Source organism: Diabrotica virgifera, chromosome 7 (genome assembly GCF_917563875.1).
Source record: "Diabrotica virgifera virgifera chromosome 7, PGI_DIABVI_V3a".
Lineage (NCBI taxonomy): Eukaryota > Metazoa > Arthropoda > Insecta > Coleoptera > Chrysomelidae > Diabrotica > Diabrotica virgifera.
Genome location: NC_065449.1, coordinates 122,536,848 through 122,549,642, shown reverse-complemented (window position 1 = coordinate 122,549,642; position 12,795 = coordinate 122,536,848). Strand labels below are relative to the sequence as shown.

Sequence of the window (12,795 nt, the reverse complement as noted above, 5' to 3'; positions counted from 1 at the left end):
AAATAGTATATTTTATCTCTAAGTTAAAATGATTCAGTGCGTTTTAAAGATTACATCCTTAGCTCTAAAAAACACATATAAAACTGTAATAAATCAGTTCAAACTTGAGTAATACCGTCTTAAAATGGTGATAATTATGTAAAACTACGGAGTATTCAAAAATTATATTTTTTGAGACGTCGTATCATTTAAATTAAATTTTTGAGATTTTTTTTTAGGAAAACATCGTTAGTAAGATGTCTAAATGGTAAGCTGTGCAAAATTGAGAGTTTTGTAAGAAAAATTGTATTAGTTACACATTTTTAAATAATTTATAAACCAAATTCATGTAAGTCTCAGTTTCCGCCCACACCATACTTATGCCCATACACTTTATTTCTCTTTATTAAAACCATAAAATAACTAAATTATTATTCTTTCATGATTAATTTATAAAATTTCATTTGATCCATTATTTAAACAATTACATTAAAATAACTTAACCGTGCACTTCGCCGTACGCTAGTTTACAGTGCGCCCATGTTTGTGAGAAGGGTGACTTTAGAGTAATAAATAAAAAATTATAGAAGCTACAGATTTAATTTTGGAAAAATCTTTATACAAAGTTTTTTTTTGTAAAATTTTCTGAGTTTTTCAAAGGTCAAGTCAGTTATATTCTACAATTTATATTTTCGGAGTTATTTAAAAAAAACATCTAACTTCGTAGGTCATTTCTTTAATAAAAAATGAAGCACCCACTTCTCGAGTAAAACTTTTTGATATATTGTTTATTAAACATATCTTAATGAAATTACAAAGAGTTCTATCTTGTTTGATTTTTTTGCGAAGCGAAAATCTATATGCACTCCCCTAGATACGTTGGAATCAATTCATGGTTAAATCTTAAACTGCATATTTGTCTCACTGCGTATTTTGGTAGAAAAAATATTTTAAATGAAATACTTATTTAATTTATACTTATTAAATATTTATTATTATTTAAACTTTAAAGAATGTTTTAAATGAAATACTTATTAAGCACTGATAGAAGAAGGTTTGAGCTTGAATTTAGGTACTTCATATTTTCAAAAATTATATTTTTTACTTATGTTTTTGAACCTTGAAAATCGTTATCTTTAATCCTAACCTATAAAATGACGGGCTATGGTGTACTCAGTACACCAGTCGCAATAAATTAGCCACCATGTATGATTGGGCATATGCCCCTCTGCCTAATCTAGCTTTGATGTGTCAGCTATGTGTCAGATATAGACTGATGGTTGACAAAATTCCGTACTAGTGGTGTATGTAGTACACCAAGCAACTATTATAAGTTTTGTGAGATTTAAATTACGTTTATCTACTAAAAAAGCATTATTAATAAGGACTTACATGTAACAAATATTTTGCAAACTTTTTTCTACATAGTTTTTTTTTTTTCAAGAAGGCTATATTTAGAGAAAAAGTATTGCTTGTGTTTTGGTTCTTACATTTGTTACTAATCTTTATATTTTTGTTATGTGCTATTTTTTTACGTTTAGACATTTATGTGACTACAATTATTTGGTACAATACGTACCTGTATTGAAAATACCTATACTAAATTTACAATCAAAATGCAGCAGTAGAAATAAACAAACTAAGACACGTTAAATGCTACTAGGAGCACTCCCGAATCGTAATTTACAATGTATTATTGTGTTTCAATTTATCAATCAAAGATAGAATAAAAATTATATTTTTTTATATAACGCGGGCACATAAATTTGATACACCCTGTATATTGATTTGTAAATATTTATTAGAAGTTAGTTTGCATGTAAGTGGATTTCTCCTTTAATGTGTTTTTCGATGAAGAACTAAAGACTTTTGTGAATAATTAAAGTGAAAGGAAGATTTATTTAGGATTATAATGTAAAAAGATTGTTTATTACGGGAAAGGTAGAATCTACAGGTAGAGGTAATTATTAGTTTCTAGAAAAATAGTTTAAAAGAAAGTTTGGAATTTTAATCTCTTTTTGTTTAACCCCGAGTAAATGTTGTAGAATTCCCCGAAAATAATTATGATGGTAGGAATATTTTTGAGAGAATGACTGTTTGTTTTCGAAAGAAAAGAGAGTAAGGTGGAGAGATAAATGTTTCTGATTGGCTAGGAAATTTGGAACGGGGTAAGAGAAGCTTGAAAGTTGAGACAGAGGGAGAAAGAAAAAATTATTATGTTATTGGCATCGCCGAAGAGCAGTCAACGTTTTCGTGGATAGTTAGATAGCAAGTACCAGTGGTTGTTTGATAGTGGAGAATAGAGCTGAAAAGTGGAACGAGAGACAGATCAAATTGAGACGGAATACCTCTTTGATTCTGTATTATTGTGAGAAGGAGAGGAGAGAATTTTTGGAGTCTGTTTGAATCGAGTACTGGTTAAAAAAGGCCTGGCTCGTTGGAGAATTGGTGCTGGTATGCTGATAGATTTGAAGCTTGAGAACGGAGAGGGCTTTGATAGGTAGCCTAACATAGTCAACGAGGGAGAGCTGTTTTGGGTCAAGAGAAGACATCAGAGTGAGTGAAGCAAAAGGTCAGTCAATTTATGTGAAAGGTATTTTTATGTTCGGAAACTAAAATTTTGAGTAAAAGCATATGAATTAAGATTCCAATATTTCAAAAAGTAAATAGGAAGTATAGGTAATTTTGCGAATACCTAAATTTGTTTGTTTAGCTTGTTTTATCAAAGTCATCGGGAACAAACCGATAAATTGTTTTTTTTACGAGAATAAATTTAAGTGGTAAAAATTTCATTCGGACAGCTGTGTCCACAGGTTTTAAATGTGATCGATTTTTGTATATCGAGTATTGGTATCGAGTATTGTAGGTATTCGAGTATTGGTTTTGATAATAAAAGACAATTCTGTATGCTTATTTTATATTTCTATTTAATTCCTTTTCCTAATATTTTTTCCCGATTAGAACCAACTAAGAGAAACTGAAACCACGAGAGAAGATAAGTATAATATAAGATAATTTAGATATTTTTTTTGTATTATAAAAAGACAAACTGAGATTTTTCCTTAATTTTTTTGTATGATTTGTGACAATTGGATAATTGATTAAATAATTAATTGGAGTAATCAAATAAAGACTAATTGATATAAAAGTAATAAAAAGTAAATCATAACAGTATATACATTGTAAATCCCAAATCATGATTTCCAAAGTTCATACATTGTAAAATATGATTCGGGAGTGCTCCTAGTAGCATTTAACGTGTCTTGGTTTTTTTTATTTCTACTGCATCTTGATTGTAAATTTAGTGTAGTTGTGTCTTTTATTTGAGTTTTTAGTCGTTGGCGTACAGAATAATATACCGCGCCTGTAGTTATGCCTAATGGACGGGCGCCTGAAGTTGAAGTTTAAGAGAAAATTTACAAAAGACCTTTGTTTACAATGATACAAAAAATCTACAACAATAGATACACACCCGGGCCGAATTTTTTTTTTATTTATAAAAAGAGTAATTTTTTAATAATTATTAATTAACTAGTCGATCGGATACTTGAGTGGGACAAGCGGTTAGCCGCACTTCACATTCGATAAGGGCTTGCGGCTCAGTGATACTCCCCCACAGATTCATTCCTACCGGAAAGGCGTTGACGCCTGAATACCGGTGTATATGTACACCGTATATAAACGTTAGTCTAAACTATATTTGATATAATACTGGTTTATATTTGATAATTTAATATTTGGGAAAAGTCTAAATACACAATAAAAATGTATACCATTTTTATTCAGTTGCAATGCGATACCAAAACTGTCTTAATTTTTACTTAGTTCAGAGAGCGCAACCAGCACTCTTATCGACGATTTCACCACTTTTTAGTGGTTCTTCAGAGAATGCATAGGTTGCTATTTCTGTTTATTGTATCGATCTCTGTATTTACCTCTGTTGCTTATCTCTATTTTTATTTTATATTAGTATTACTCCCTTGAGTAACATTGGTCAATTTTCCGTTGGAATTTACCACGCTGAACAGACGGGGCCGTGAATTGCAAGTTTTAGAATTCCCTCTTTTCGTCTTCGCTTCAGCATCCATCTGGCTTGCAATTTTTAAAAGCCATGGAGATGTTACCAGAAAAATGGTCCAATAAGTTTTCATTTGAATATCTTTTAAAAAATTATGTGTTTAAATATTTTTATTATGATAAAAACTTTGATTTTTGTTTGATTTAAATAGACATCTTGATTTTAGGATATATTGTGTAATGCTTTGTGTTGATATTGCTCCCTATATAGAAGCGATATATGTACTAGATAAAATTTAGCCACACTATTTTTTGTATAATCTCCGAGGTGCTAAACAAATTTATTATTTTAGGTTATGGACGAGAGATGGGAAAGCGAAGTAGTGGAATATGGAGCCATCAATATTACGGGGTTTAGGATAGTCGATAGCTTTAAACCTTATGTAAAAGAATTCTTAGAAGGTTAGTTATTTTTGTAATTACATTATTTACTCCTAGGTGGGTGGTCCGATACGTCTTTAATTTTACTATTTTACTATTTTACCTATTAATTTCATTTATTTTATTTAATATCGTACCATAATTTTATCCATACAAAAATTTTTTATAATCGTTTTTCATTATTTCTTATAGGGAAGTCTATTTACGTAATAATTTATAAGGTATAAGTGTGAGAGTGAGTGTGACTAAATGAAAACATGAATGCTTGGAGTTACTCGTGATTGCCGACTGGTATCTTCTTGCTAGTCTCATGCTGGATGGGGGGCACCCCGGTTGCCTCACCCACACATGGGTTGCATGGGACGGTCGTCTTCACTGACCGGTCTTTTGCGAGGTGTGTGTGGGGTGGGGCAGCTAGGGGGTCACTTAGTCTGCGGAACGCACGCGAAAAGTGCCAGAGGGGAGTTAAGAGTAAGGTCGACGGGTCAGTGTATATACTCGCTAAGAGTGGTTCCAGACCCGTCGGCTGGAGAAAGAGGAGGTGAGTTTAGTTGGTAGTCGATCCGGCACGGTGAAGCGTGGCGGATTGAATCCAACACACCTGGGACACCTTCCCAGACAGACGGTCTTTAGAAAATTCTCACCTCCTAAAAAAAAAAAAAAAAGTGGGTGGTCCGATAGGTACTTAGCCTCTCCATCGAGAGCGCTGCTATCACAAAAGAAATCTACTACTGTATAAAATATTCTTTTTGACGGCTTATATCAAAATGTCAGTGGAATGTGACTAGTAGTTTTGTTTTCACAGCATATGGAAGTGGGATTTTAGAAAACTTAAAAAAAGCCATACCGATCGGTGATTTTAATCTTGTTTTCGAAAGGGATATGTCGCAGCGAAATCGAAGAGCGCTTTTCTGTACAGCGACTTTTCTCCTTGGATGGTGAAGGTCAAAAATTGGTTAAACGAGTTGTAACAGAGTAGCACGTCGGTTTTTGATAAGTCATGGCCATTCATGATCTCGTATTGGCCGACCGCCGACGAAAGATGTTCGAGATAGTTGGCATCTCAAAAGATCGCGTGGATTATTTTCTGCGTGAAAGTTTGGGCACGAGAAAGCTGACGGCGCGTTGAGTGCCGCACTTGCTTACTCAGGACAACAAGTGCAACCATGAGACCACTTCAGAGCAGTGTTTGAAACTGTTTAAGCGTAATACGAAGGAATTTCTATATTATTTAATAACCGTTGACGAAACATGGATGCACTAGTAGTACACACCAGAGACGAAGGAAAGCGAAACACTTGACCTCACCCCGCGAACATCTTCGGAAGAAGGCGAACACTGTCCTGTCGGCCGCAAAGGTGATGGCCACAGTTTGCTGGAATTCACAACGAGTGATTTATATCTACTTTCTGGAAAAGGACAAACCGATCACAGGGCTTTACTATGCAAAATTATTGGGACGATTCGACTCAGAATTGCAGAAAAACAGGCCCAATTGGAGAAGAAAAAATGCTCTTCCGCCATGACAACGGACAGGTTCACATCTCGTCCGTCGGCATGTTAAATTGATTGAATTGCGCTATGAACTGCTGTGTTATCCCCGTATTCTCCAGACGTGTCCCTGTGTGACTTATTTTTGTTTTCAAACTTGAAAAAGTCAGTCGTTTGGCAGATATTAGCTACTGTGGAGACTTCGATAAATTGTATTTTTCAGATGGGTTAAAGAAGTTGGGGCACCGCTGGGTCAAGTGTATCGAGCTAAAAGGAGATTATGTTTAGAAATAAATGACCACTTTTCCCAAAAGGCTTGTTTTTCTGTTGTAATCTAAGTACCAATCGGATCGCCCTAGTATTTTTTAAAAGTTTAGATGCACGATTGTACATAAATCCATTTTTGAAGCATTTTTTGTGCTGCTTTCGCTAAAACTTTCTTGTTTTCACAGTTGATTATTTGTATTTGTAGCTACTTTAAATGGTGACCACAGACAAAAAGGCAGTTTATTTAAATGAATAAGTCCAGACTTTTAAAATATGTAAAAGAAAGTTGCAGCAACATTTTAAAATTACCTAAAAATAGTTTTAGATGCCACAAGAACCATTCCAGTAATTATCTTATAACTTCTGGCTAACAAAATACTCTTAAACTAACGAATACAACTCCTGTCAATTTAAATTACGTTACCTAAATCCTAAATTACGTTGCCAGAATTTCATCAACTACGTAAGCTACGTACTATAAGCTACGTAGCTTACTCAACAATGTTTTGCAGAACAAATGTGTCTTCCGATCATTAGAGATACATTGCAAAAAAGGCACTACCATTTTCTAGGCGAATAAAACGTAATGGTCTTAAATTAGAACAGTACGGTTTCATTCTGCCTATTGGTCTAAATTTCCTTCCCTGGATGATTAAACTTCCAAAAATAGATACGTCTCTAAAAGATCTCCCCAAGCATTCCACACGTGCTTTACTTATCCGTCAAGATTTTAAAAGTGTAATATCCGAATACCCTTAGCAACCCATCAAATCTGCATTGATGCTTCCAAATGTGATGAAAAACATGATGGAGTCTATATCTGCAAAAACATCAAGTCCACCGTACAAATTTCAACAAATTGTTTTATATATTATATCGGAGGACTTAGGTAATTGAAAATCCAGGCCACCAAAAAATGTGGTTGTATTCATGAAATAAAATTTGCTATTAGTACTGATTTAAGAAGCCATCACTTGGAATAAAACATTTATATACAACAACTCACGCTATACTTATCAATATCAAAGAAGAATTATTTTATTTATAGGCTCAACAAAAAGATATTAATTTTACCTGGGTACATTCTCATATGTGAATAAGTGGCAACAAAGAAGTGGACTCTCTGATAAGCAGCTTAATAACCGACCAAAATATTGCTATCAGAAATCAAGTACCTTCTAATCACAAAGTAAACATCAAATGCCATACCAACAGAGCAAGGCAAATTCTTTGGGATCACACTGCCATCAAACTCAAATAATCCTAAGTCAAGTGGGAACTTCACTCATCTTACTCAGTAATATAAAGGACCAATTTATCAACCGACTACGAATGGAACATACTTTACATAGGCACTAGAATAATATCTTCAACAAGGAGACTGCTCCGATGTGTACCAAGTACAACACTCCAAGTACTAAACATATAATTATCGAGTGTCCAGTTTGCCAGAACGAAAATTATCTTAAAATAACTAAACTATGTACCAAGTTGTGAAGAAGCTTTATGTGATATATAGTCCAATCTTCAGTCATCTCAACAATTCAGGCATATCTATGCATCGATCTCTCAAATATTCTTCCAATACGCTTCGCCAAAACTTTGTCGGGATCTTCCGGGTTTTCTACTTTCTTCGGGATTACTTTATATAATTTCTTTGGGAAGTCTTTTATAAGGCATATTTTATATATTGTAAAATCAGACTAAGTCGATGGTTTCCAATACACGCTGTACGCAGCCTACGGCGTCTATTGGGTACCACCGGCTAAGTCGGTGTTCACTTTCATTCACCCCGTATTTTGAAACTTGTTTTAGAATAAACTCTTTTAACTATTTTCGGTTGAAAGATAGTTTTTGTTCTTCACTAAAAGTAACGGAAACGAACAATTTTTGACGACTTGACGTTGTACGCTGCCTACAGCGTCTATTGGAGATCACAGCCTAACTGTTTGTCTGGTATTTCATTATTTATTGTGTTTCTTACTTTAATAATCTTTGGTTCTTACTTTGATGAAAATGGGAGAAAAACAACTTAAAGTAATCTGCTATGCAGACGACGCAATATTAGTCTCTCAAAGTGAAGATGATGTACAACGTATGCTGCACCAATTTATTATTTGCGCTAGAACATTTGACATGTTAATTTCCCCAAAAAGACTAAACGCATGGTTATAACAACAAATATAATAAGGTGTAAACTAGAGCTGGAAGGTCAGATAATATAACAAGTCATCAAGTTTAAATATCTAGGCATCACACTATCTAGCTGCGGAAAGCTCGAAACAGAAGTGGAAGATCAGGTAAATACAGCAAATAGAGCCACAGGTTGTCTGAATGAAACAATAAGGAGAAATAAAAATATCGGAAAAGAAGTTAAAGACAGAATTTACAAAACAGTCATCAGACGAATAATGACATACGCGACAGAAACACGACTTGATACAGAAAGAACACAAATAATTCTAGAAACAGCAGAGATGAAAACACTTCAAAAAATCGATGGTAAGACACTATGGGATAGAGCTAGAACTGCAGAGATGCAAGGTGGACAACATTAATAACTGAGTGAAAAACAGAAGAGTAGAATGGAACGACCACATAAAGTGAATAACAACAAATAGAGTAGTAAGGACGGCGAGAGCCGGTTCCCCAATAGAAAGACGATTAGATGGAATGACAAGTTAGTGGAGGCATATTAAAAAACAGACAGAGTCATGTAAACACAAAAAGAAGAAGAAGAAGAAGACGAAGGAAACTTTGATGATCTCTTTGAATCTTGTATTTAATCATCATTAGCCGTTTTGAGTCCACTGCTGAACTAGGTCTCCCGTAAATAATTCCATTGAATCCGATCTGGAGCACCCTGAATATATGTAGGTGCGCTCGATGCGCTTGATATCGTCCGAGGACGTCCTCGATTACGATGAGCATCGTGTCTAGGTCTCCATTCTAAAATTTTAACTGCGTCTTTTAATAGACTACGTTAACTTTACTTTTAATACGTTAACTGCGTAGTAATTCTTTTAACTGCGTCCGTAACACCAGTTTTTCCTAATTGTTTTATTTGAAACTCTGTCTCTGACGGATATATTCAGTATTGACCTCTACATTGCTCTCGTTGCCACTCTTAGTATTTTATTAATTGCCTTTCTAGTAAGGGTCAATATTTAGGCTCCGTAGCTTAGAACTGAGAGTACACATCGATGAAATACCTCCCTTTTCAAGCACGTGGGAATATGTGATCTAAAGACGTCCCTCAGTATTGCGTAAGCTGCCCTTGTTAGTCATGTTCTTTTATTTAACTAATTTAATCCCGTGGTCCAGATGTTTATAGGTATACACTTGATTAATTTGCATGTAATTAGTTGAGATGCTTTTGGCGAATAAAAGGCTAGTAAAGAATTGTCTTTTGAAAAATTTATTTTAAGGCCAACTCATGTACAAGAGCTCTGAAGGTCTTGAAGAATTTGGCAGGCATAATCCACCCGGTCTGTAATAAGGACTATGTCGTCTACAAACCTCAAGTTGTTCAGAGATTCCTCATTTATGTTGACTCCAATATTTTCCCAAATGGTTGCTATTATGGGTCTGAATGGAATATTTGCTGGATCTCATTATTCCACAATTACCTCATTATTCCACAATTACCTTTCGATTGTTCGATATCATTTCTGGACACCAAATTAATAAGAACTGGACAAAACGAAATATTCTTAGATTGGTATCAAAAGCTAACACACTCTGGAAGATATTTAAACTATTTTTCAAATCATCCTACTCATCAAAAGTTTATTACTATATATGAATATACAGTGATTGCAATGAAGAATAGGGTAAGGCATAGTAGTGATGATAAATTCATAAACAGAAACTTAAATTCGCTGTTAAACATCTTTCAAGATAATGGATACCCAAAACATATCCTTAAAAAATTGATATTTAACTCGGACATTTTTGACAGTCCCACTGATATCGGAGCAGTACAAACAATCCGATATAAAAAACTACCATTAATAAAACATTTAACCCCTTCTTTGACTAGCTTATTTAAACAATTTACTAACTTCAAAATTGTTGAATATAATTTATTAGAAAACCGACAACTGTTTTCTAAAATAAAAGACAAGACACCAACTACTGTGAATAAAACAAATGTTACCTACAAACTGCCTTGTTTGGATTGCCAGAGCTGTGTTATATTGGCCAAACTTCTCAATGACAAAAACAAAAAAGGGTCACACAGCACAAAAGTGACTGTACAAAAAAGGAGAATACATGTGCGGCAGTTGACGATTACTTAAAAACTGGGCATAAAGGACCAGGCAACACTCCTTATGGAAAAGTGGTCCCGGTCAAATTTGATGAAAATTTGGTCAATGATACTTCTTGATGTGTAGATTAAAAAAGTCCATGGCACCTGGGTCTGAATAACTACTATTCTCGAGTTACAGCCTTCTGAAGTTATTGGATTCGAGTGCTCAGTTTACGTTAAGTGCACTAATTTACGGTCAAATGAACGAAAATATTTATTATTAGAAGAAGAGAAACTCATGTTCTTCATACATACTTGCGTGTTGTATATGAGTTTGTGGTCAAAAATAGTTGGATCGTATTTTAGTCTTCAGAAAACCTCCGAAAAGTCTTCAGAAAACTAAAGAAGTGCGGTATATAAAGTGCTGCTAGATCGATATAAGCATTATCATGTTTTCATGAATGCTTCTCAGTTATGGAATACTAGCAAAACTACAGTTCCGCCTTATCTTTAGAAACCTACTGAACAGTGGCGGATATAGGGGGATGGGGGTAATTCCACTCGTAACATGTTCCAGAATAATTAAAGAAAAAATTTTTGAAACATAAAAAAATACATTAGTTGACATGAAACTTGTCCCGCATATCAAATATAAGACAGGTAGAGAACATGGCCTTGATTTTAATACAATAAAAAACAAAGTAAATGGTAGTTTGTAAATGCTAAATATTAATTACAATTATATAATATATGTATAATTACAATTGTCTATGGAAAAATCGGGTTTAAATCATCTTCGACTATTCGTATGTTAACATTTTGCTGATTTCGGTTAGATGCATCATACGTCGTGTTAACTAACGACCTATCAGGATACTTAATATTGGGTTGATGTCTTGAAAAGCCTAAAAACCATAACACACTGGTGATATGAGCACAAGTACCTACAGTTCTCGCACCAGATTGACAGGTACAGTAGTACCCGTTAATTGGTTCTTCCATAGGCTCATCTTCATCATTATCTTCATCAATCGTATAGGAATTGAATACTGAGTGCACTAGTAGCTTTTGAAGATGTAACTTGGTCTTTGCCTATTGCAAATGCGTATAATATAAGTATCGGGATTATATCTAACCATTTAAGTAAAGAGACGAAATGACAAATCATATTTCATTTTTGTTTGCTTAAAAAAATACAGAGAGAAAAGTTTATTATGATTATACCTAAGTATAAATATTATGATTGTTATAAAAATAACCCTACAACATTATTCTCCATAATATTTTGTATTAAAAAGCTCATCATCATTGGCTGTAGAATCCCTGGTGGAGCTCGGTCTGTTCGAGAATCAGCTTCCATTCCTTTCTATCCTACGCCTTGGTTTTCCAATTTCGTACTCTTAATACCTGTAACTCATCTTCTCTGATCCTTAAATGGTACTAAGGGCCATGGGCGCCCATAACCATGGGCAGGGGGGCCGTGGTCCGCCTGGATTTTCGGGTGCTTTGAATTATATATGGTTATTCAAAGTATACAAAATATAATGTACAACATCTTCACGTTTGCCACCCCACTAAAAATTTTTATACGGGCGCCCGTGCTCTGGGCTTACGTCTTTTCGTCACACTACCCGCTCTTTGGTTATAAATGTATTTTGATGGCTCCATCTCGTTGATTTTCGTTAAATAAAGTTATTTCATTAATTCTGGAACATATTACCGGTGGAATTATCCCTATCCCCCCTAGATCCGCCACTGTTCAATAGTTTTCTAAAGATAAAGCCAAACTGCAGTTTTGCTGGTATTGCATAACTGAGAAGCATTCATGAAAACATGATAATGCTTATATCGATCTAGCAGCACATTTTATACCGCACTTCTTTAGTTTTCTGAAGACTTTTCGGAGGTTTTCTGAAGACTAAAGTACGATCCAACTATTTTTGACCACAAATTCATATACAACACTCAAGTATGTATGAGGAACATGAGTTTCTCTTCTTCTAATAATAAATATTTTCGTTCACTTGACCGTAAATTAGTGCACTTAACGTAAACCGAGCACCCGAATCCAATAACTTCAGAAGTCTGTAACTCGAGAATAGTAGTTATTCAGACCCAGGTGCCATGGACTTTTTTAATCTACACATCAAGAAGTATCATTGACCCAACTTTCATCAAATTTGACCGGGACCACTTTTCCATAAGGAGTGTTGCCTGGTCCTTTGACTACTCAAATGTCAAGGTACTACATAAAGAGAATAATTACAAAAAAAATTGTTTTTAGAAATGTGTCATATTAATAGAGAAAAATATGCAGTAAATTACAAGGCAGACACGGGACAGTTGAG

The 12,795-nt window shown here is 34.3% G+C and overlaps 1 protein-coding gene across 1 annotated transcript in view; it reads left to right on the top strand.

Moving 5' to 3' along the window:
• LOC114336885 (glutamate receptor 1) overlaps positions 1-12,795 on the top strand; it is a 726,710-nt gene that overhangs the window by 301,759 nt on the left and 412,156 nt on the right. The window contains exon 5 of the mRNA XM_050656939.1: positions 4,350-4,458. Coding sequence (XP_050512896.1) covers positions 4,350-4,458 — 109 coding nt within the window. The remainder of the gene's footprint in view (positions 1-4,349; positions 4,459-12,795) is intronic.